Source organism: Neopelma chrysocephalum, unplaced genomic scaffold (assembly GCF_003984885.1).
Source record: "Neopelma chrysocephalum unplaced genomic scaffold, ASM398488v2 Primary Assembly neopelma1_102, whole genome shotgun sequence".
Taxonomy (NCBI): Eukaryota; Metazoa; Chordata; class Aves; order Passeriformes; family Pipridae; genus Neopelma; species Neopelma chrysocephalum.
Window position 1 is genome coordinate 3,193,345 of NW_020897765.1, and position 25,686 is coordinate 3,219,030.

At 36.2% G+C, this 25,686-nt stretch overlaps 1 protein-coding gene across 1 annotated transcript in view; it reads right to left on the reverse strand.

The window, feature by feature from the left end:
* MALRD1 (MAM and LDL receptor class A domain containing 1) overlaps positions 1-25,686 on the reverse strand; it is a 248,160-nt gene that overhangs the window by 80,353 nt on the left and 142,121 nt on the right. Inside the window, exons 28-29 of the mRNA XM_027695630.1 lie at positions 15,730-15,910; positions 1,882-2,010 (exon numbers count right to left, since the gene is read on the reverse strand). Coding sequence (XP_027551431.1) covers positions 1,882-2,010; positions 15,730-15,910 — 310 coding nt within the window. The remainder of the gene's footprint in view (positions 1-1,881; positions 2,011-15,729; positions 15,911-25,686) is intronic.

The following is a 25,686-nucleotide window of genomic DNA, read 5'->3' on the forward strand; positions in this document are numbered from 1 at the left end:
TTGCTGCTGAGTAGATTATAGTCCATTTACTTCTTTGGAGTTACACTGGTATAAAACTATTGTAGAATGTGAAATAAGCTCAGACCTTGAGCTCAGTGCAAAGGAGAAAACCCAAGACAAATGTGACCATAACCATTTGTGATGGGACAGGTTAGACTGTGAAGGGCTTTCTCTGTGCCTGTTCTGCTCTCTTTTTTGATTAAGTAGCGCCTGTTGCCTTTCATTAAAAAATGAGGTTTCCATATCTAGAAGGCATTATGTGCCCATCAACATTGTTTATTCCCATCTATAAGATATATGCTCAGGGGAAAGGTGTATTTATCTAAATGTAAGGCATCATTTTTGAAACTAAGATATAACAGATAGGGAAATAGTATACCTGAGGCTTATCTGAATATTCTGAATGCCAGATTACAGTATCTCTATGTTACTGATATTTTGACACTTCTGCACAAATAGCAAGGCTAAAGACTGCTGAAAACATTTCGATGTAGCTGGAACATTTCCATCTACAATAAAATAATATTTCACTCTACTTATTTAAAGTGAGTATCTTCTTCCCTTGGAAAAGCTTTTCTTTAGTATAGCAAAGACTGAGTTGCTTTACTGTGATTTAAGAACATTTATGGCCTGAAATATTTCCGCCTATTATCTGACCAAGAAGAGAGAATTGATGCTATCACAGTCCTTTCAGAAAAAAAAAAGAACAATGCTCTCCCCCAATGAAGTTACTATATCCTCTAACAATATAGTGCCTCCATAGTTTTTTGAATATCTTTACCAAGCAGTTCACTTCGGACACATTTCAGATTTACTGTGTGTCTGTTAGGCCTGAAAAATTCTATAAGGGTGAGTTTACAGAATATTTTGCTGCATTTACTTGGCCTAACTCCTGAAAAAATTAGTATTGTATACAACAAATCAGATTAGATATTTAAAATATATCTTTTCTTGGAATCTATTTTTAAAAAGCTAGTATTTTAAAGTTATGATTCAATGTAGATCCATTTCCACGATTATGATTCACAAAATTCTCTGCAATACAGAGCACTCCAAGAGATAGAAACCAGAAATAGTGACACCAGCTTCGGCATATGCACTTCAGAACTGTTATTTACTTTTATGAAAGGGAGAAACTCCACGTTAAATCTCCTATAGGGACATCTTAACATGTATTTCAGCAAGTGTAAGTCTGTAAGTCTGCTGCCTGGCTAAAACAATATTATTTCCATCGCCCAACAAAGGGACATTGTTTTTGTAATCCTGTCCAGTCAAAGCATATAGCAACTCTATGCAAGTGAAAAGGCCTTTGATTTTCAAGGGATCACCAAATATTTCTTGATTTCAATGAAGTACTTTTACTTCCATACAAGATGAACATTGAATTAATTTGTATAATGCATTTACTTAATCTATCAAGGTTACTTTTGATTATATCTGCATTATAGCAGAATTTGGCCCTCTAGCTCAAAGATTAACAATTAGATTGATTACTGAACTGTATGTATGGACTACTAGCTCTTCCTGCTCCAAATGCCTGGTCCAGAGAGTAACTGTAGCTAAACAAAGACATGGAGCAGGAACAAGGGCATCATGTTTTACTGCTTCTGAGTTTCAAGCCTGAATTGGAAAGCCTGTGAACTTGATCCAGATTTTATAATTGAGTTGTGTCCTTCCATCTCAATCAGCCTTAGCGAAGAATGCCTACAGACAAATCTTGTCTCAGTATTCACTAGGACTTCAAAAAAACATAAACAGACTGGATTTTTTCCAACTGTTCTGTAATGAAGAAATGGTAACCTGCTTGTAATCACCTTCTGAGTGAATCATGTGTAAACTCACCTAACTGGAGATTACATTAACACACAAAGAGATACTTACTGCAGTCAGCTTCATCAGATAAGTCTTCACAGTCTGGTTTATAGTCACAGACGAACTGAGACTCTATGCATTTCTCATTCCCACACACAAAATCAGTGAAGGCAGGGCATTCCCTGGGATTCTCTCCAACTGAAACCAACAGGACATTTAAATCAATATTGTGATTAAATCAAAGGATTTTTTTATATGTTTAGCCATTAAATGTCATGACTTTAGGGATGTATCTGCTTCCAACAGATGTTATTTGGTCTCACTCTTTTAATGTTGTATTATACGTGTCTAGACTACTGTATTGACCTTGCCCAAAGCTTCAAGGGTAGGATGTCTTGCCTTGATGAAAATTCAGTTCGGCATCAACATAACTGTATCCCTAGTGTATTGTGGACATTCCACAAAAAAGGGTTCCATGAGCTGTTGAAAAATAGACAGGCTAAAGGCTTTATTCTACTCATAATTATAGTACATTGTTTGGAAAATAAGAACATTTTAAACTGAGAAAAATCACTGTTATACACATCTGCTTAATGCATAAACTTTTAAAGCCATTATAAGACACAAGTTTTTTGGAAGAGTTTAGAGATACTTCTGCTCTGAGTGTGAATTCCTCTTATGGTATTGAATATACAGATCTTTTTTACAACAGTTTTTGTTCATCTCTGAAAGTGAGTGAAAATTGTCTCATAAAATGAGACTAACTTAGCAACTTGCACATAAAATGTTAGGGTCAAATCCAAAGAATGCTGAGATTCAGCCACCCCTAAACTATTAGACTATAAAGAAACTTACAAAAGTTGTTCTTTAGTTCAATGTTATTTTTTAACTTATTTTTTAACTGATTTTAAACTTTTTTTAACTTATTCAAGTTATTTTTTAGTTGCACCATGTGCATAATTTCAACTAACACTAATTGAAACAGTTCTGATGATCCCAAACACAACATTTCAAATGCATTCTTGTCAACCTTAGATTGCTTTTCAGTCTAGAACTTCATGTTGTGCAAAAAGACATTTAGGAAAATTTATTTTTACTCTATTCATTGTAATGTGTTTCATTTTTTCCTTCAAACATGACTAAAATATAAAACATTTTTAAACACAGCCTGACCAGAACACCATGATAATTACATTTGTTCAGGCCCATATTTCCAGAGGAAAAGTTATTGTTTCAAGGTTTCAATCTCAAATAGTGGTGCTCACTGAATTTTACAGACTGAGAAAGTGCATTTTCATTGAAGTAAAATAGAAAAGGAGAACTAAACTTTTGGGTTAGTTTCAACATGTAGACAAGGTAATATTAAATTGAGTGACAATACAATATGAAAATGTAATCCAAATATTTAAAATAGTTCAAAACAAACAAACAAATAAACAAACAAACAAAGCAGTGTTAATGTTGGTTACTTGCAGGAGCTTAAAATTAAAATTTTCTGCTTTAAAATGCAAAGGTCCCTGTGCACTGATACAAGTAAAATCTGTTTCCAAATTGATATCTATCTTGTTTTATTTTTTATTTTTACACTGTCAATTTGATCTGAGTGATGTCAGGGAGTCCACAGCATTGCTGTGAATGCCTTAAATACAAGAAAAGCTATGACTGCTTTTTACACATAATTCATGTGCCAGTGAGCCCTTAGCAGAGAAGCAGACTCTTGAGGAAAAAATGACTGAAGCATCTGTGATGGCTAAGGTAGTTTTCAGACATCTCCAAAATGATATGATAAAACCTGACTGATGATAACACCAAATTCATTAATATGGCTTATCCTACATTCTAGAAAACCACATAATAATGGAGGTTGGAAGAGACCTCTCAAGACCTCACTAGTCCAACCCACTGCTGTAGCAGCCTGTAGTACAGCAGGTTGTGCAGGACCATGTTGAGTTGGGTTTTGGATATATCAATAGGTGGATACTCAACAACCTCTCTGAACAAGCAGCGCTTCTCTTGGGTGACCCTCACAGCAAAAGTGGTTTATTGTGTTTGGATGAAATTTTCTGGTTTTTTTTTAATTTGCACCCATTGTCTTCTGTCAGTAGGCACTCATGAGAAGAGTCTGACTCCCTCATCTCCCTTCCTTCCTGTGCACTGGAAATGATGTGCTGGAAAATTAAATTACTTCCTAAAGTCACTCAGTGGCTTAAATAATGACAGAAATTAGGTAATGGCAGAGCCACTAGCATACAATAATTTTCACATCTTATTTCACTGCAAATGAAAGGGGAACAGCATTTGAAAATCCATGGTTTTGTGAATGATCAAATTCCACACCTCTACCTCGATAGAGTAACATTATGTTATGTCGTTACACTATAATTTATATTTAGCGCTTAATTACAGTTGTTCTTTTTTTTTAAATAAGCTACTTTATAGTACTTTAAACATACCATGTACCAACATTTATGAATATTTTCATCTCTTTGGTTATCCTAAAATAAAGCTTGATCCATACACAGACGTAATGAAAACATTTATCTCAACAGGTGTGAGTGCCATAAAGCCCAAACACAGATTCTGTGTTTTTTATCCTTTTGGAGTAAGACCTTGTTTATATGTAATTTTTAAGGATGCTAGGTCATGTTTATGGCAAAAATGGACTTTCTGCCACAGCCTTTGGCAGAGAGAAATAAAATCCCTCTTCAAATTAACATATTGGCTTTAACACAGCACCGTCAAACCAAATATTCTAAGCTTCTATTCAGAATTCTGGCATAAAAATCAACTTTTCAGAGTACGCTCATTCTGACCAAAACTTCTACACCAGCTAAAATCTAAATCAAAACAAGATAGCATGCACTGGATGATGGTTGATTATGTACATGGCATGTATATACATTTTTTCCCAATAGTCTCGCTCACAATATTCCATGAAATCCAAACATACAGAAAAACTGTTCTAAGCAAAAAAAAAGCATGATAAAATATAGCAAATTTTCTTTCTTGCCTCTTCTTGCAACAGCTCAAGAATCCTATAAGGAAAAAAATTATCTACTGTTAAATACACTCCAAACAAATTAAGACAAAGATTACAATGAGAAAAAAAATTATCAGTTGTACTTTGCTTGCTGTGTTACTCCGCTCTTATCTTTGAGCAACTACAACATTACAATGGATGAGTGAGCTACAGCAAGAAAAAGAATGAGCTGATGCCATGTATGAAAATATCAGAGGTATGAAACAGTGAAATATGCACAACCGTGGATTTGTCACAAAATAGAAATAAGAGGAATTACAGGGAGTTGAAATGTTTTTGTTGAATGCTTTTGCTTAAGTACTAGGCTTATTTATGAATATGCTACAAAAAAATCTTATCATAGAGAGCTAGGATATCCAAAATAAAAAGAAAACATTGCATTTTAAGTTAAGAAAACTGTTCACCGGAAAGCATATTGAGATAATGAAAAAGCCATAAATGTTCTTTTTCAACCTGACTTTCTTCCAAATCTTTGGTTTACCAACTAAACTGAACAATTGAAATTTGCTCAGCTCTACACATAATGAAAAATACCCTTCAGATGTGGACAGTTTGTCTCTGAGCAGAGCATGAGGGATAGAGGAATAGCTTAGAGCTGCAAAAATTGGTGGTAGAGCGTGGGGGCTGTTTGGTTTTGTTTTTTAAATGAGAACAGAATCTCCAACAAAATTTATTAATTTCCAGCACTCTTGCACATTTCTTGGGCAAGTTACTTTTGCTTTTCATCATGCTTTGGTCTTTCTCCTCCTATTAGTCAGTTGTGGGTTCTGAAGACTATGTGGATATGTAGCAGGTTAAGACCTCAATTCGTTCTTTTCCTAGAAAAAAACCAATATAGGCAACAAAAAAACTCACTGTAAACCAAAATAAAATACAGAATATAAAACATAAACACAGAGAAGAATTTAATAGCTTATAATAACTGAGATTTAGATCAGCATAGAAATAAGTAGATCAACAAGAATCAGTGGAGCAATTAAACCATTTATTTTCTCCTAGATAACTGGTCACACCACATATCCTTGTAAATAACTTTTTTCTGCTACAGTGAGTACTTGGGTATTAGATTGTTATAAATTAAAAAAAAATTAAAACAATTATTATGGCATAGAAAAATGATAACGAGTTATCACACTCATTTCTTTGGTTTCCCTTTGGAACTGCAGCATTTCTCAAAAGCCAGGACACCACTGGAAACTACCACAAGACATATTTTAGATGAAGCAGTAACTAATGACTGCATGATGCTTTGCAAATTCCTATGCCAAATGAAATGGCAGTACTTGAAAAGGAAAAAGCATGCACAGGATATCACTTTTCAATTAAGTACAATTTTGTATTGATGCAGCAAAGAGCCATAACATCTTCTAAGTAGTTTTTAAAAGACCAATAGGACTGGCTCGACTTCTGGATCACTAAACCCTACAAAATAAGCATGCTAATGATGGTTGCCATAGAACTTGCATTTACATACACCCACTTTCCTTTCTGCATATTTTGTTCGTTCTCAGAATACCACCAAAGATAAGATCTCTCCTAGTAAGAATACCTCTGTGTTTGTATGTACATAGAAAGCAAGCAAGATATAGATACACATCATGCATACCACAAATAAATTGTAACTCTATTGCCAATACAGAACAAGTTATATTTTTTATCCATCTCCAGTATATGTTATCTATGGAAGACTAACCCACATAATACTCACAGAATTTATAGATATGACAAGATTCATTTGCAGATAGCTGATAAATACAACACTATTAACCCTGACACTTTTTTTTCAACTACCAAGAAAAGACTGACTATGAACAAACTCAAAAAATCAGTCTTCTTTCCTTTAAGTTTGCTACTAGATGACAGCAACAGGTCAGTGACTGTTTCTCTGACTCTCACAGTACAGAGGCTTACTTTTAGCAACGCTTTGTAAGATGTAAATATTCCTGTAACATCCATTACATCTAAAATTACAGAAAGAACCAGACAGGTCAAATATCAGTCCCACAAGTTATAGATTTTGATTGTCTAAAGCAAAATGCAAAAAAAAATTAAGTTTCATAGATAGCAGTAAATTTCACATATTGGCTGTTAGGCTGACACAGTGAATGTTGTCCTATTTAAAATATTTATCATGAAAGAAGTGATTGATCACAGAGCCAAAAGGAAGAGATCCTCTTGCCGTGTTGTATTACAACAGCACAGACAGAGGTTGTCAAAGGTTGTGTTATGCTTTTGAAAGGCATAGTGTGAATCCCAAATTATTATGGCTGTTAAAGGCTGCAGTGAACAAGATCTTGAGCTGTTTTGGAAAAAAGTATGGAACTCGAGGTCAAGTATACTGAGCTGCTGTTTTTACCAAGAGTCTCATCTTTGCTCTGCAAGAGAAATACATGCACTCACTCAACAGTACACCACCACCATGTCAGCAGTATGAAATGAAACATATAATGTATAGTCAATGGAAATGAGAATTTTTTTCCCCATTGTTTGTCTTTTTAGAAATTAAAGTCCTTACTGAGTAGGAATATTTTCAAATTACAGTTGAAAAATCATCTCTTTCTATTATTTGGTTTTTAAATTGCCATGTATATTGGGAGTACTTATGTCACCTCCCTCCCCTCTTTCACGATGCTAGAGAGAGATAGCTTTATCTCTTTGGAGTCTGCAAGTGGTTAAAGAAAAGGCAAAAGAGGAGATAGGGTAAATTATCAAGTCATTCTTTTGCAGAAAATTCTATTTCTCAGTAATTATAGACATTTTCCGGCTGATAAAAATATCGCCTGAAGCAGTATGACATGAGTTCTCTACTCCTTGATCCTTTTTCCCCTCCCCTTCTCTCCTTTATTCTAATTCCAGTGTAGAGCTACATTGAACCTCAGGAAGTTCAGCTGAACAGATTATTTTTAGAGCTTTTCAATGATATTTACTGTGGTGGTCTAAAAATGTGTAATTAATAAGGAAATCATAGATTTTGCATATAAGTTGTTGTATTGTATTGTATTCTACATATAATGTATGTATATTCTGTTCCTTCATTGGTTGATATTTGATGCAGTACCGTATATGGTTATATTCAGCCCCTGTTTCCTATGATTGGATGTAATTTGCATGCTCCGCCTAAACTCCACCTTCTGTTCTAGTGCCTTCCTTACCCACATTATTTCAAGGCTGGAGCCATTTTGTCTAGTGCTCTTTTGTGCCCTTCTGTTCCTCCCTTTAAGCTGTTCAGTTGCCCTGCTACTTTTATAATAAAATCACCTTGCCAGCTGCACCCAGGCAAGTTGTGGAGGTCTTTATTCAAATGCCGACCTCCGCAATTTACCCTACAAAATGACTGTCAAACTGTTGTTTCTGCGATGCAGAACAAATCCAAAAGCACTCTCTCTCCAGTTAGCACAAATTTCTTAGAAGCATTTCATATGAATATTTTATTGTTTTAATACATGGACTTGTTCTGATGTGGTCCACAGGGGTCATGGGGACAGACTAATGGAGTACAGCACACGGTGCAAGCTGCAATTATCTGCAACAAGGAGGCACTTCCTCAGCTGAATGCTCTCCCTGGCTCTGCAGAATCATCATCAGATGTGAAACTCATCTTGGGTGTCATCTTGCAAGGAGGTGTGTGATGGGTTACAGAAGATCAACTGTTATATGCAGTTTGGCTCTACTGGAAGGGTGCCTACCTTCTACCTTCTACAGTAACTTCATACAGAAATGAACTCATGCTGGGACAGTGGTCATTATGCTAGTACCACCTTTTTAGATTGTGAGTTAAAAAAAAGATTAAAGTCCATCCACCTCTACCCTGTATATTTTACTAGCCATAAAAATTCTTCTCTTGTGGCCCATTTGAAATATGTGGAGTTAAGAAATCTACCATCAGATATGAAGAGTAAGCAATATGTGAAGAAAATATCAAAATTAAGAGACTTTAATTTTATACTGGAAATTACAACCACATGCTAGCAAACAAAGTATCTTCAGAGTCAGCAACTCTTCTTCAAAAGTTTCCCATGAGATAAACAGAAGCTTAAAAAGCCACTGCTGTTTCTTCATGAAAAATGAGGTAAAAGTTATAGCTTGTTTCTTTCTCTTATTCAAAATATGTGGCAAATGACCTCATGTATTTCCCTACTAACAATCTGAGGGTGGCAAAAAGAAGGAAAGATGGTGAAGAAATCTTTTGATTTAGCTCATACAAGTTTTACATAATCTCAAACAGAAATAGTAACCCTAGACTGTTACGGGTGTGTAAATGACTTCTGTACAGTGCAATAAAAACTAGAGAATTCTGTGATTTTCAAGCTGCTGCCATATTTCTCTTTTTTCCCATTTTTTAATCTTTTCAAAGGAGATTATCAAATGCAATTAATTCCCTGAATCCAGACTATATAATACTGGCCTCTTCAGTAAAAATGAATTTATATTTTTCATGCATTTTCTGAAAGTCTTCATATTCAACGCTTTTTAAGCACTTGTGCATAACGTGACTTGTGCAGGAACTCATGTCTTCTTTCCCCAGTGTAACTGTGGCAACCCTGGCAAGCTGAGTTGAGGGAGCCTGTATTTCCTCCAAATCTCTCCTGAGAATGCTGTCTTCCCCGCTGAGTCCTTTGTAGAAGGGCATTCAGGATGTCCTCTGGAAGGCAGCTGTGGCTGATTTTCACATTGCCAAAAGGGAGATTATTTCTTGTCTAGAACTGAAGTGTGCATGTCTGTATCCTCTGTTGAGTGTAATGATATCTGAGTTCAGTAAAATTTTCCCTCAAACGATAAAGTACATTCATGTTGATCTATGTTATGCTAACACAAATTAAGTTAAAGCTACCAAAAGTTCTAGGCTTCTTAAAATGAGCTTTCTTTCTCTATAATGGAGATTCAACATGTATTAGCAATTTTTAAACTGACAGCTCACAATGAAATTGAAGAATAATTCCCTTCTAAAGGTGAAATCCAAATATTAGACTAACATTAAGAATTTTAGCATTGATTTCAGCACATTTACCGAGAAGTTTTAACCAGGTGATGTGATTCCAGTGCCCCATGTCAAAATACCCTGACACTGACAAAAACTAGTGGAAGACATCATGAATCATTAAAATATTTTGAAGGGAGAAAAAAAACAAAATATCAAAAAACTCAAGTAACTGGATGTACATTCTGTCTGAACACAAATCTATATCTTTCTCTGTCTGAATTCCCTTTCCTCTCACTTCAGGTCTAGGTTTGTACTGAATATTTCCGTTATAAGAGTTTGAACTTTTCTCAAGTGTCTGAGGAGAAGGAACTAAACTCTCCACTAAATGTAAAGCTTTGCATGATACATAGCTGAGGATTCAAAGAAAACACTGGCTTGCTTTAAAAATAAAAAAGCTGACCTACACACACAAACACTAGGATATTTTAGTTATTGTATCTCTGATCTGCAAAGCTAGGATGGAATTCTAATGAGAAAGGATTTCTCTGCTGAGACTTTCAAAGCTTCTTGTTTATGAGGGCATGGAAGTAAAGTTGTTCAAAGGATTTCAGTACCTTCACCTATAGTCTTTTCCATAAACGGTAGGTGAGGATGAATACAAATATATGAGGAGAAAGGGAAAGAAAAAGTTTACTGCCAAGCAAAGCAAGCTTTATTATATTTTAAACAAAATTTCTGTTCAGCTCAATTTGGTAAATCAAATTCCTATTAATAGATCATGGCATTTTTACTTTCCTTTCTTTTAAAAACTAGATATAATTGTAATGCCACTATCTTATTTATCCTAAACATTAGAAGAAAAGCTTGTAGAATCTGTCAACCCACAAAGATCACTGGAGCTGTAATGGCTCTTTCTTATTCCTGGACTTGTATGGCACTGAGTTCCCAAACTACGAAAAATTATATCAATTAACTAAATAACCAAAAGTTCTAGAAATTTCAGTTGAATTTTAACTTAGAGTTATGATTCTCTTATTTTTGTTTATCTTTCACTGTTAGTTTTCCAGGTGGTGCCCTGGGATGCCAAAATCAGCGCGTGTAATATGGCTGAGTAATATATATGTCCATGTTTATACTTGCTGTTGTGTATCTGAAATATAAGATTCCTTTTCTTCAAAATTACAAATGTACAAAATTCAGACTACTGGCAACAGCATGTCTAACAAGTTCTGCTTTTGATTCGCTATTATATGACAGTGGGCCATCAGCTGGAAAAGCAAATCAATAATGCTTGAAGTGCTCCTTAAGGATACCAGACCACAGCTTATTTCTGACAGATATTTTAGAAGATGTTATCATGAAGTTGTGTCATAAGTCTTAAAAACAAATTTATCATTAGGCATTATTCTGTATGACACATAGGTATTTTACCTTTTTGTTAAGGCAAAAATGCAGGCATTTTTTTCTAGCCTGCAAATGACCTTAAGCATGGCCAAAGTGAATGATTAAAAAGCATAAGAAATGACCATACTAAACTCCATTTGAGCCACACAGTCTGTCACTAAAGAGGTATAAAAAATTATTGAACAAGAAGGTGAAAAATACCTTAATTAATTTAATATTAAGAATAAATTTTCTCTGGCTGTGATGTGACTCCATTATTTTTCAGATTTTTTATTAAAACTGTAAAATAAATTGTATCAGATTTGGAATTTAATTTATTTTTGTTATCAGAACATAGCTCACTCTCTCACAACCAATTCATAAGACCCCTTTATATCTTTGTTTTTTCTATGTCTGACAATATTTCCAAGAGCTCATATTTCCAATAAACTCACAGTTTTTTCTTGTCCTTTGCTTCCAAAGAAATTATTGAGACCTGAGGGAAATGAACCTTGAAGTACAGGACCCCAGAAGCTCAGATCATAATAAATAAAGTTATCTGTAGAATTCTATTGATATAGGACCTGTTGATTAATTAATTTTTAAAAGCAAATAGTGAAAATATTTTTTGTGTTTGGTTGACAATCTTCACATCACATGAGCTATGTAAATCACAGTTATGTAAGTGAAGAGCAGAGAATTCTGCAGAGTTAATCCACCTCCATGCGGATACTTTGATGTTGTTTGTATAGAGCTTATTTCTATAACGCACTATATGAAAGCAAGCTGAAGGAATATACATGTACAATAAAATAAGTATTTAGATTTATTAAATGCTGCTATAATAATAATGGCCAGTCTTCGCGAACGAAGATTTTGGGAAAGGTCTTTTACCTTTCCAGCCTGCGCAATGGATTTTTTAGGTGAGACACAGCCTGCGCTGAACTGAGCCCACCCTTTAATCCTAAGGTTCATCTGCCGGGGCCAAGTGAGCTTGGACAATGGCAGTGAGGTCCTCAGGACGTAGGTTTGTTTAGAGTGACCTTCTCATAGATGGATGGCCTTACAGGGCTAACGAGCTCCATCTGCCCGGGGGGACCGAGGAATCGAACCGGGGTCGCAGCAGTGAGAGTCCTGCATGCTAACCACTAGGCCACCAGGGGTCCCAAATGCTGCTATAACCACTGAATATTACTATACCTCAGAAAATAGATGTGATATTCCCAAGTTAATAATATCACTCGAGTTACCTCTCTCTTCTCTTTTTACTGTCTTGAGTACATAGTTTCTGCAAAGGGGCAATTATTTTATTGTTTTGACTGTAAACTGTGTTCCAGTAATTCAATGGCTTCCAAAAGGACAGTCTGTAAGGAGGAGGCTATCCCAAAATATTTGAAAGCTCTAGAATTGCTCTAACATTCATTTCCAACACTATAATCCATCTGCTGGGAAGCAGCTAAATATTCATTTTTTTTCCCATGCAATTTAAGGCTTTCTCATTTCAATTCCATTCTGTTTATTTAAAACCTGTCATTAAAGTTTTAATTATTTTCAATTATCTTCTAGGGTTTTTGTCTCACGGTGTCTTCCACTGTTTATATAATTAACATGTCCAGAATACCCATAATATTGCATTAGATTTTACTTTGGCATTATAGGTTCCAGTGGAAAATACAAATGTGGACTCAGTTACCCTAGAGGACCCTGGCCATGTGTCTAGCTCAGCAATTCTACAGCTGAAAACACAGTTTATGGGTAAATGCTGTAAATCAAGTCATTTTGTTGATAAGAAGCCCCTGACCCCCTTCTGGTTTGTATGCTACTCTTCTTCTTGAGTTTGCACCAGTAAGAGTGTGTTTGCTGTCTTTTAGCTTTTTTATAATAGACACAATAAAACTGTTCACCCTGTGCCGTAAAAAAAATGCAATCTGTACATGACATGCTTTTTCTATCCTGGATGCCCCAGGCTTGGCTCAGATGGGAAATGTTATTTTTGAGAAACTGGCAAAATGTATTTTGCTTGTTTGTTCTACAAAGATAAACAATCAATAACAACAAGAATGAGAAAGGTCAGACCATGCTTCTTCATGTCGTCATGCCAACAGGAAGGTCAGCACACCAAAAGTCTCGAGAAAATTCAGTAAGCAGTTCTCAACTTGTGGAGTAGAAGGCAAAAAATCATATACAGAGCTGACGCGAAAGGCACTAAAGGCAATGAAATTATTCCCTTTTGACTTTGGTTTGAGCCTAAATATCATCATACAAGCAGAAGAACTGTGGGGTAGTGGTAGGGTGTCAGTTGGTTTTTCAAGTTTTGTTTGTTTTGGTTTTTGACAGACATGCTTTTGCACGGATGCACATAGATACTGTTAAAAAGCAAACACGACAGGCCTCTGATCCTGCTGGTAAGCAAAAGCATAAGCATAAACACATTTCCACAGGATACATACACCTAAACTTTACTGATAACCCTGCTGTACCTAGCATACAGTACCAGAGATGCTGTAAGTAAACGATTCCTTATTGTATAAAGACTGTGCCTTATTAGAGTGCATAAACAATGACCATGCAAGTGACAGTTCCATAAAGGATTATCATCTTGGGTCTCCAACTTTCTCAAATCAATCTCAAAAAAATTTTTCTTTCATATTGAGCTTCAACAGCACATTTCAAACTTTTATGAAAAAAACCTCCTCTGAATCATACATCTTCATAAAAAATAATTTTCCTATACACAGGAATATTACTATGCTGAAGCTGTAAGTAAGTGAAAGTAGTGGGAGCATATGGTGCAACTGCTTTCCCAAAAGAGCTACTTGTTGAAGCAGTGCTGTAAAACAAATAGTTGCTATAAAGTGATAAACCAGGTTACTTTCTGAACTGTTTCACCGCAAAGGTATTTTAATGCAGCACTGGTTATAAAACACTGTTAACATTCAGATTTGTAGGGCCATAGCCTAAAAGCAATGTAAATTTCAGCAATGTTAACATTTTAAGAGATTTAAGATCTTTCATATGACAACTTTCCAAAACCCTGTTGAAACAATTTCCTTTCTTGAAATGACAACTCTGTGGAATATTTCCAGTTGTGTTTATATAAGGTCCTTTTTCAGGTTATTATATAAGGTATGGAATTAAGAGTAAGAAGAAATATTTTTACATTACATGAAGATATGCTGATACCATCTTTATGAACTTCTTCCTTAAAAAAAGAAATCCTAGGTTTTTTTTATTTGCTAAATATCTCATGAATCTGACTGCGAAATGAAGTGTTTAAATTGTTGTAGCCCCAAAACAGGACAGAATCCCAGAAATGTAGTTTAAATAGACCCCACAGTATGAATTAATACATGTGAACACTGCTGGCAACAAATTGCAAGAGAGATCAGCATCCACTTTGTTATTCCACATGACAGAGGGATATTGACCTACCATCTCCTACCAGGGCATCCTTGTTTCTCTACCCTTGTCCTTTGGAGAACAATCACATGCACAGCATGTGATGTTATAAAAAGCACAAGAGGATCACTAATGCTCATGTGCTTGGAAGAGCCTTTAAGAGTACATCTGCCTTACAGTTTTATTAAAGTTCAGTTCTGAAGACAGTCTCAAGTTGTATCCAATTTCCATTCTTTGATTTATACAACAGAACAATTTCTGAATGCAAAATCTTCATTTTTTCAGATGAATCTAGGTTGAAAGATGCTCTCCAGAAGTTCACTTTCCATACTCAGTTGATAATGGGCATCCAGTCTATGGCAGGATGCCAAGCTTGCCCAAACAACTTCCCCAAAACTCATACAGTGTTGATATTTGGCATCAGTAATGATGCCAAATGATCACCTCACTCAAAAAATCCACTTATATTGTGTCAGTTTCCTACCAGATAGGAAGACCACTTTCTTTCTTGACAGAGGCCATGATCCACTCAGTATTTATCTTTTGGGGTTTTTTTTGTTTTGTTCTTGTTGTTGTTTTGGGGGTTTTGATTGTTTGGGTTTTTATTTTGGGAGAGAGTTTGGTTTTTGTTTTTTTTTTAGTTTGTTGTTCTAATGAAGGTCAACGCTGTTCTTATTTTAGCCCATGTCCACAAAAACATGAATTAAATAGAGTGAGTATTCTGTGAGTGAGTCAAAGGTTTTCTTTATTTTGTTGACCTTTAACACTTCAACTGAACTGGGAAAAAGAATATTGTCAGTGGTTTATTTGTAGTCTCCACTCATTTTTATGGCAAGAGCCTTTATCATAAAACACAAAGACCAGGTTACACATGATATAATCTGACATAATTTATATTAGATGGTTGTATACAACATCAGAGACTCAATAATTTACCAATGAATTAAAGAAGGAAACCTCTTACTCAAAACCAAAAAAATTAAGGAAACAAAAACTTAATAATTTCTTGGATTGATCTGCCATAATTTAGTGAACACTGCATTAATACAAGATTTTCTGTATGAGCAGAAAGAGGTTTTTAAATTATGAATGAAAACAAATTAATTAAAAAAAAACACAAGAACTTCCTACATCTCATGTAACATCCCTCTAGAAACTTCCCTCTTGAACTTACCTGTGGTGCAGTTGTTGAACTCTATGTCATCTATTGCTGCTCCTCCTCCTAAGTCTCTGGTACGAATGCCTTCAAAGATAACTTCAAAATTCCTCAGCTTCCCCAAGTGTAACTCAACTTTGTTCCACTCATAATCATGATTTCCTGATTCACTCCATATTTTCACAATCCCATCATCAGTCTGAAATTTGAATAAATTATATATAGTAAGATACATGTAAGTATGGATTATCAAATACAAGGTTTTTGGGAAAACAAACAAAGTCAAACAGAGAGAAGACTGGAAGACACCCATTCAGTTTTGTCAACAATTGGTAAACAAATGCTTTGCTAGGATAATAGGAAATGTAGTGAAATTAGATGATTACTGAACAAATAACATAACCATCAATAGTAGACAGAGTCTTGGTAGAGAAATTACTATTTGTATGATTGAACTGCAAAACAATCCATTTTGGTAGAGTTGTATTTAACTTTATATAATACTGTTCTTTGCTTTTAGAATATATTGCTGTATGCAAGGCTACTCTACCATTTTAAAATTAGAGTATCTAAGGTAGAATCTTTAAGAAGTTGTGATAATGGTGATATAAGGGAGAAAAAACAAATATAAGATAATGATAAATTTAGTATAGTTTATTTGAAAGTAAATAAGAACATTCTGCCTTTCAAGTATGCTAATATATTTTAAAGTTTTTCTTGAAATGTCCTATCACATTACCTAACTGGCAAGTCAGCAGCAAACAACATGCTTCATTTTTTAATAGTAATATTAGAATGCAGATGAACCAATTTCACTTGCTGTGAAGGGATTACACATATATATGACAACATTAAAAGTAAATATTTGGAAAAGTTCTGTATATGTCTAAATTCATCCAAATAATCATCCAAACTGTAAATATGAAAAATTTTTTTCTACTCTTTTCTTATCAAAAGCCAGTAGCACTCCAGCTAGGATGGAGAAAGCACTGTGTGATGCATCAAACAGCTAAATACAATGCATAGCAAAGGTTCTAAGACAGTAGTACACAAACAAGCAAAATCTAGGGAAAAAAGAGACAGCAGTAAAATAAGCAAAGAGGAAAATTAATTACCTTTCTTTATCCATGGTGAACCTGTTAGATCAGATTTATGTTAATAAGATTGTCTTATGCATATTTATGATGAGAAAATTAATCTTGGTCCTTTAGATATTGTATTCTGAATAAGAAAGTTCAGACAAGCATGCATAAAATTATTACATTAGTTGCTTCTGAATCAGGGAACTCATAGAATTGTTGGTATCTTTTGGAAAGAGGTCCTCAGACCTACCAAAGCATAGACACACTTGAAGTATGGCTTGGCAAGGGTGTTCTGGAATACCATAATTAACTGCAAAAAATTTTTTGAAAACAATGACAATTTTAAAATGCTAAGTAGAAAAAAAACACATGGAAGAGTTTCTATAACTGCGTATGGAACGTGTACTTAACTATGTAGAGTCATAGGTATCCAGCTGAATAACTATTTCTGCACATAAAAACCGATGTTGGACTAGTGGTAATAGCATCCCTTTATAAGTCTTGATGTCTCAAGGGAGAGTTTAGGCATTGCTTCTTCAGTTATGTCTCCGTGGTTTAAAGCCAATGACACAGTGCATTAAAGTGAAAATAATATAACAGGATCTCACTGGTGCTTTGCACCACTAATTCCAGAGTTGATGACAACTGCTCATTTTCTCAGTGTATTTCTCCCAGTGAGACTCCTGATTCTATGTGCCATCACATCAGAGGTCCATTCTTTTAATAGAATCACAGTATCATAGATTATCTCAAGTTGAAAGGGACCCATGGCAATCATCAAATCCAAATCCTTGCTTCTTGCAGAACTACCTAAAACTACATCATGACTAAGAGCATCATCCAGATACTCCTGGAATGCAGGCAGGCTTTCTGCTTTGACCACTTCCCCAGGGAGCCTGTTCCATTGAAGAGGCCCCTTTCGAGCCTATAATCAATGCAACTAAGGGGGAGTGGAATCAGAACTAGCATAAGACCTCTTCTGAAACTTCCACGAACATTTCAACATAGAAGCACATCTTAGAAGACTCTATATTAACACTGTACTCAAAAGGATTAGATATAGTAGTTGAAACTGATTTTAACAGTGGTAAAACAATGTGGCAAATCTATTTTAATGTTATTCCTATTATTCCTGTCCATCAAATATGTATTCAACAATTTAATTATTCCAATAACTCAGCAATATATATACCATTGCTTCTGATATTTTTAATAACCTCCAAAAGAGTATTACTTATCTATAAAAATGTCTAAAAACATTACCTGTATTTAAGTTTGGATGTATGGAAGTTAGTGGAGCTTTTTAAAATACAGAGATATAAATATTTATGTAAAATCTGGAAATGTTAAATGTTGCACAGTTAACCGAAGTATGGGCCTCATGTGTGCTGTTAGCCGAATTTTGATTGATTTCACATTATATTTTATTACATGACATTCTGTTCAGACTTGGATTATGTTTATCACATCAGTTTCTGGATGAAGGATGCTGCAAGTAACAAGGAATACTGATCACATATTTCTTTAGAAATAACCACATAAAAATGTTGTAGCAGTCAATTTGTATATGGTATCATAGCCATAAAGTATCAAATCTTTATGCAATTACAGGCCCTGGGGCATTTGTTTTATACAGTGAGACACTGAAATACTTTTTGTTAGGAAGAATTTTTTCCAGATAGAAAATTTATGGCAGTCCCCATGCACTTCACAAATTCTTGAATATGAGTACACAAATAAAATACAAAAGAGACATTTCTCTTCCTGTCTGGGTTCCACGGTAGGAGTTCCTATACAACAGCAGCACTTCATAAAGCATGAAAAGCTGATTTTTCACTTGTTCAGCTACAGCTCTACATACCAAAATGAAAAGCATCCTCATCTGCTGCATAACTTCATGAAGGCTGTTCCAATTCGGAGCACAAAGCCCCTTCAAAGATATAAGCTCTACACACTGTCTGTGTGAAACATCCAAGGAGATGTGGGAAAGGGAGAGCAAGCAGGAAGCTTGGCTCTCCTCCTCTCTCCAGGCCCAGACAGTGAAGCTGGCTTGGCTCAGGGGTGTAAGCTATACCTCTCTTCACGATACATCCTTGTCATGAGAGGATCATTGCTTGTAAGCTTTGCAGATTCCATTTCATGAATTATTGTTTTGTTTTCTGTATTTTCCAGACATTTAATCTGTGTTGTGCTTTGGCATTTCTTTAATATCTTTGGAATCTCTTTGCTTCAAAAACAAACATAAATATATCCTGAGGCAGCAGAAAAATTAGTCTGTGCTTTGACTTTCCTATTACATTCAGAAAACCTTCAGTCTTTTTCACTGTCACATACATATATTAACGTAAAGGAGAGATAAGTAAAATAACAAGCAGAAATGTATCTCAGCGTACAGGAGGCTGGAGGCCACAGTATCGCTTTTCTTTCTAAAAGGCTATTCTGCTACTGACTCCTGCCCATACTGACTGTCTAGTTTGCTCTTCAACCTGGGCTGATTGGAGGCAAAAGGCACAGTCAAATTCTATGTTCCAACAGGCTGATAAAAGATTGCCAAAATATGTGGGTTTGGTGGATACTATCAGTGCTGTCTATATGTGTGTGGGCTGATTGTATTGGCTGTCGCTCAGGCTGGAAATCTCATTTTCCAGTTACCTTCCATGATGCAGACAGAAAGAGTTAAAGAGGTTTGTTTGTGGGTCATACATATAAGCTTTATAGAATGAGCAGACCATTCTATAAAGAATGGTCTATAAAACAGGACATAAGAGAAGAACACCTCCTAGTTTAGCATGTGTATTTCTATTTTCAACTTATTTATTCCCAGTGTGTGGTCCACTATTTATTAGTGCAGACTGCTACCAAGCAATACCTCTGGAAAAAAACTTTGGAAAGTTCCTCAGAACATAATTTTTACAACCTATTTTGTAAGTCTGTACCTTATAATTCCTTGGGACCCCTGGTGGCCTAGTGGTTAGCATGCAGGACTCTCACCTCTGCAACCCAGGTTCGAATCCAGCCAGTTCCCCGGGCAGATGGAGCCCGTTAGCCCTGTAAGGCCATCCATCTATGAGAAGGTCACTCTAAACAAAACCTACGTCCTGAGGACCTCACTGCCATTGTCCAAGCTTGCTTGGCCCCGGCAGATGAACCTTAGGATTAAAGGGTGGGCTCAGTTCAGCGCAGGCTGTGTCTCACCTAAAAAATCCATTGCGCAGGCTGGAAAGGTAAAAGACCTTTCCCCAAATCTTCGTTCGCGAAGATGGGCCATTATTATTATATTATTATTATTATTACCTTATAATTCCCCAAACTCAACCTGAGAAATTCTGAAAGTCCAATGTTAATGACAAAGCACCTAAAATAATTTTCAATTCTTCCCAAAAATACAGACCAAGACCACCAAAACCAAAAGGTGTTTTCATTTAAGGCTCTGAAAATTTATTATTAATTGCACGTCACTGCCCTCTATGGGTTAAACATAGCCAAAGGTGAGGCTGAGGTGAGAATCCATCACTGAGAAAAACTTAACAGTAAAGGACATGTTTTTGCACTGACGGCACATCATGCTGAGCAATAAGTGCTCTCAGAAAATGGCAGGATTACTTCTAAGATGACCATAACCTCTTTAGATCTGTAGCCATATTGGAAAATTAATATTCATATACAGGGGATTTTTTATCTGCTTTCTGATAGTCTGAGGGGAATTACTTCTTAATGATTTCATTCCATCGCAGTTCAGAATCTTTCTCATGCTTGTCTTATCTGAAGAATGATCTAAAGTGTTTGTAGCCTCTCTTCTGAGCACTTCAGGGGGAAGGTATAACTTAGTAGGCTTAATATCCTCAATAATTCACTTGGGGATACTAAGAAGAAAGCAAAGGGAAGGATTTCTATCTGTCTTAGAATTGCTTTTATTTTGTGGCTGAATTTAATATTTTTCCTTTGCAGCAGAGACCACCATTATTCTCAGGGCTACATTTCTAGCAGAGCGAGAACAATATTAGGAACTGACTCCAAAGCATGAAAGAGGAGTATGTGATTTTGCATTACAAGATGTTCCAAAGAAACTTCTTATGAATACACTTTCTTTCAGAACAATACACTAAGTATTCCAGACGCAATTATAAAGATTCTTCTATGAGACAACCTCCCCTGTTGCATTTGCAGTGAAACAACAATGAAACACAGATTTTGTTCTTGATCTGCACCTCTCCTTCTATTCATGTTCTGAGCTGGGTTCAAAATATTTCGCTGGTTCATTTGCATCAGATATTTATTTCAGCAGAGCCACAGGAAATGAAGCAGGGCTTACCAAGCGGATGGAGGCAATGAAAACACTTGCTAAATATTCCAGGACTCTTCAAAGCAAATATACTTGAGGGCTTTTTAATCAGAGACAGAATATTTTCAAATGACTCATCAAAAAACTATTAGCTGTTTATTATTAATACCAATAACATGCTTTCTAGATTCACTGTATCAAAAGACTCCTCTTTCTTCAGGACCTTTCAGGCTTTTGAGAGAAGTAAAACTCTATTTACATGCACCCTTAAACAATTAGGAAAAAGACTTCTCCAATTCCTTTGAAAACTGGATCTTCCTGGCAAGCTGTAACCATCCAGAATCTTTTAAACATGATATATTTATGCAAAGTACAGAAAAATAGTATAGAATGAGCAAAATGTGACTTTAACAGTGACCACTCTTTTCTCTAGCTTTTGGTGCATGGTAATCCCTCTGTTCTAAAAGGGCATTTCAGGAGGGCAGTTTACTTTTCAGGCATTTATTCTTGGTTTAGAATCAGATGTATTTTCACGGTGTGCAAATGAAGCTAATTAATAAACTTGATTTTCTTAATGAAGTTTTGTTTTCCTCGGTGTAGTATCATCATTAAAGCCTTTTCATGGTTGACCAAGTAGTTTAAAGATGGAGTATTCCATGATGTCAAACAGATCATCGACTTGTGTGTTGTAAACTTAACTTCAACCTCAAGTTCAACTCCAAGTTAACAATCTTCAAACAGCTACAGTGAGAGACAGCTTCCAGGCAAATCTTCAAACTAGTCTTGAAGATCGTTCTATAGATCCCTCTCCTGAAACACTTCGGCAATATTTTAAAAATAGCATCCTGCAATCCTTTGAAGAATCCTTTGGGTTCTCCTTCAAGAAGAACAAGGACTGGTTTGATGAAAACAATGAAGAGATCCAGGAATTGTTGAGAAAGAAGAGAACTTTTCACCAAGCATACCTTGCTCAGCCATCTTGTCATGTAGAGAAAAGCAGCCTTTCATCTTGCGTGTTAGCAAGCTCCAACAGAAACTTCGTGACATCCAGAACAAGTGGTGGATCAATCTAGCAGAAAAAATTCAATTATGCGCAGATACAGGTGATTACAGAGGATTCAATGAGGCCTTGAAAACAGTGTATGGGCCTACATACCAGGTCCAAAGCTCTCTGCTCAGTGCAGATGGTCAAACGCTTCTGACAGATAAAACCTCCATTCTGAATCGATGGTCTGAACACTTTCAGACTCTTTTCAGTACCAACCGTGTAGTTCAAGACTCAGCAATTCAGTACATTACACAGCAACCGGTGAAGAATGAATTGGACATTGCCCCTACTATGGGAGAAACTCTTAAGGCCATACAGCAGGTGACAACTGGCAAGGCAGCTGGGGTTGATGGAATTCCACTTGAAGTCTGGAAGCATGGGGGCCAAGCACTCCATGCTAAATTTCACGAGTTTGTGGTGCACTGTTGGGAACTAGGCGAACTACCTTCAGATCTTCGTGATGCAGTCATCATCGCTTTGTATAAGAAGAAAGGAGATAAATCAGGCTGTTCAAATTACTGAGGTATCACTCTGCTCTCCATTGCTGGCAAAATCCTGGCAAGATTACTTTTGAACAGACTAATACCCGCTATAGCAGAAGAACTTCTACCTGAAAACTAATGTGGTTTCAGAGCAAACAGGAGCACCACAGACATGGTATTTGTTCTCAGACAACTGCAAGAGAAGTGTAGGGAACAGAACAAAGGTCTCTATGTAACCTTTGATGATCTCACCAAGGCTTTAAATACTGCGAGCAGAAAAGGTCTATGGCAGATTTTGGAATGTTTAGAATGTCCCCCCAAGTTCCTTCAAATGATCATCTCACTTCATGAGGATCAGTGTGGCCGAGTCAGATATGGCAATGCACTTTTTGAGCCCTTTCTAATAACCAGTGGTGTGAAACAAGGTTGTGTTCTTGCACCGACCCTATTCACAATCTTTTTCAGCATAATGCTCCAAAGGGCCACGGCAGACCTTGATGATCAGGATGGTATCTACATTTGATACCGTACTGATGGAAGCCTATTCAGCCTAAGGCGACTGAAGGCCCACACTAAGACCTTAAATCATCTTGTCTGGGACCTGCTTTGTGCTGATGATGATGCCCTCGTTGCCCACACAGAACTAGCTCTCTAGTGTTTAACATCCTGCTTTGCAGAGGCTGCTAAGCTCTTTGGGCTGGAAGTCAGCTTAAAGACTGAAGTCCTCTATCAACCGGCACCTCAGGAAGTCTTCCATTATCCCCATATCACCACTGGCGAATGAGAGCTCAAATCAGTCCAGCAGTTTAATTACCTAGGTAGCATCATCTCCTCGGACAGTAAGATTGACAAAGAGATAGACAACAGATTAGCAAAGGCAAATAGTGCCTTCAGAAAACTTCATAAAAGAGTTTGGCAAAATAAACACCTGAAGAAAAGTACCAAGATCAGTGTTTACAGAGCCATAGTGCTGTCTACTCTTTTATATGGGTCTGAATCATGGGTCATTTACTGCCACAACCTATGTCTCCTAGAACGCTTCCATCAACACTGTCTCCGTACAATCCTAAACATCCACTGGTCAGATTATGTGACTAATACATCTGTTCTAGAACAAGCAGCAGTTACGAGTATTGAGGCCATGTTGCTGAGAACACAGCTGCATTGGGCAGGACACATCTCAAGGATGAAGGACTACTGCCTGCCAAAGATCATGCTCTATGGTGAACTTGCCACCGGCTGCCTCAAGAGAGGAGCCCTGAAGAGGAGATACAAGGACTCCCTGAAACAACATCTCAGCCTTGGCCATATTGACATTATCACTGATCTACTCTGACCTCCAATCGGGAGTCCTGGAGACACACCATCTACAACGCTGCTTCTCCTTTTGAGAATGCACACAGGATCACTCTCAAGGAGAAAAGACTATGCAGAAAGAATCGTGTCTTTTCGATACCATCTAAGGAGTCTTTCTGCTGTGCCTTTTGCAACCAGACTTGTCTATCTCACATTGGCCTCTTTAGCCACCGGCACGCTTGCAGCAAATGTGGGTAGAGTCCTTCCCAAATCTTCATTCACGAAGCCTAGCCATGATGATGACTCCATGATGTGGTGTGTTCTTTCCACGCTTTCTCCTTTTTTCAACAAGGAGTGGAGTGCAGTCCAGCATTTTATATGTACATCGAAGAAACAGGAGACAGAAGGAAGAAGAGTCACAGCTTTTCCTCATTTGTCCATATTTTAATTACCTTTTCTGTGAATCTTTATATCTCCAAATCATGGAACAATTAACATCTTTGCTGATACTTCTAATATTATTTATCTACTTATTTCAGTTTCATTGCTTGAGAAAGACTCCTATTTTGAGGAGGCTCTGAGCACCTTCCTTATAGATTTGAGCTGTTGCTACTTCTGCACTGCAGTACACAGAATACTCGCTTATTTTTAAAGATCTCACTTCCTAGGATTAAGTCCTTCATATATATCTTGAAACTAAAGTACATCAAAATACAATAAAACTGAAAATTTATGCTGTATAGCAGAATCTCTTTTAAAAAAATGTGATTATTTTGTCTCCTTCACCTAAAGTTGTTTTCAAAGTACATGACAGAGTCTATCTTCCTTCATTTCTCACTTATTTTCTCTTAAAACTTCCTAAAAGGATATTGTTTAGGTTACTTGAAAAGAGTAACTTAACCCTACAGAGTTTGACTTTATATTTTATTCAAGAAGAAAAAAGCTTTACATCAGAAAAATGCACACAGAGCATCAAACTGTCAAAAGTGTTAAAATGACTCAAAGAATGAACGGAAGTCAAGATTTGTTCATCCAAGGCTTGAATTTTAAGTTAACATTTTCTTTCCCACTCTCCTGTTTTCTTTGTTTCCTTGTTTATTCTTTTCTCTCTTCTATCTTTTCTTCATGATGACATGAAGAAATAAGGAGAGCAGCCAATAAGCCCAGTAAGGCCATGAAGATGTGAGTTATGAATGAACACGTGTGTCCTCTGGCACACATGTCAATCACCAGTCTGATAACGACTCAATACAAACAGTTCAGTGGCACTTTATATCAACAGCATTACTTGACTCATCTCAGCTACTTTATTTTAGAGAAAGACACATACTCTGTATGTTAAGTGTATGGTTGGTAAGTGTATAGAAACAAACCAAATAAAGCATTTGCACATGTTGTTGATAATGTAGGAAAATTTAGGCACAGTAGTAGTTATTTATTGCTCTGCTCTTAGCTACTGTTTTGAAAATTTTCCCTCTTATTAAGTAACCCACAGAGACTTGTGTTTAAGATTACCATTACATTAAGAAAGTTGCTGCTAATTATCAGAATGTTAAATCTCTGCATTAAACATATAATTTCAAAATTATTAAGTCTATCTAGAATAACTCTGAGAAAAATCGAAACAACTTCAATGCAGGAAGAGGTTTTAAACTCAAAATTTACACCTTTCATCACTAAGCTGAAGGATGCTGAGGGATGCACACTGCAGGATTCTGCATTATTCAACAAATTGAGGTAGCGAAAAATGAAGAAACAACATCAAAAAAGCAGATAATAGAACTG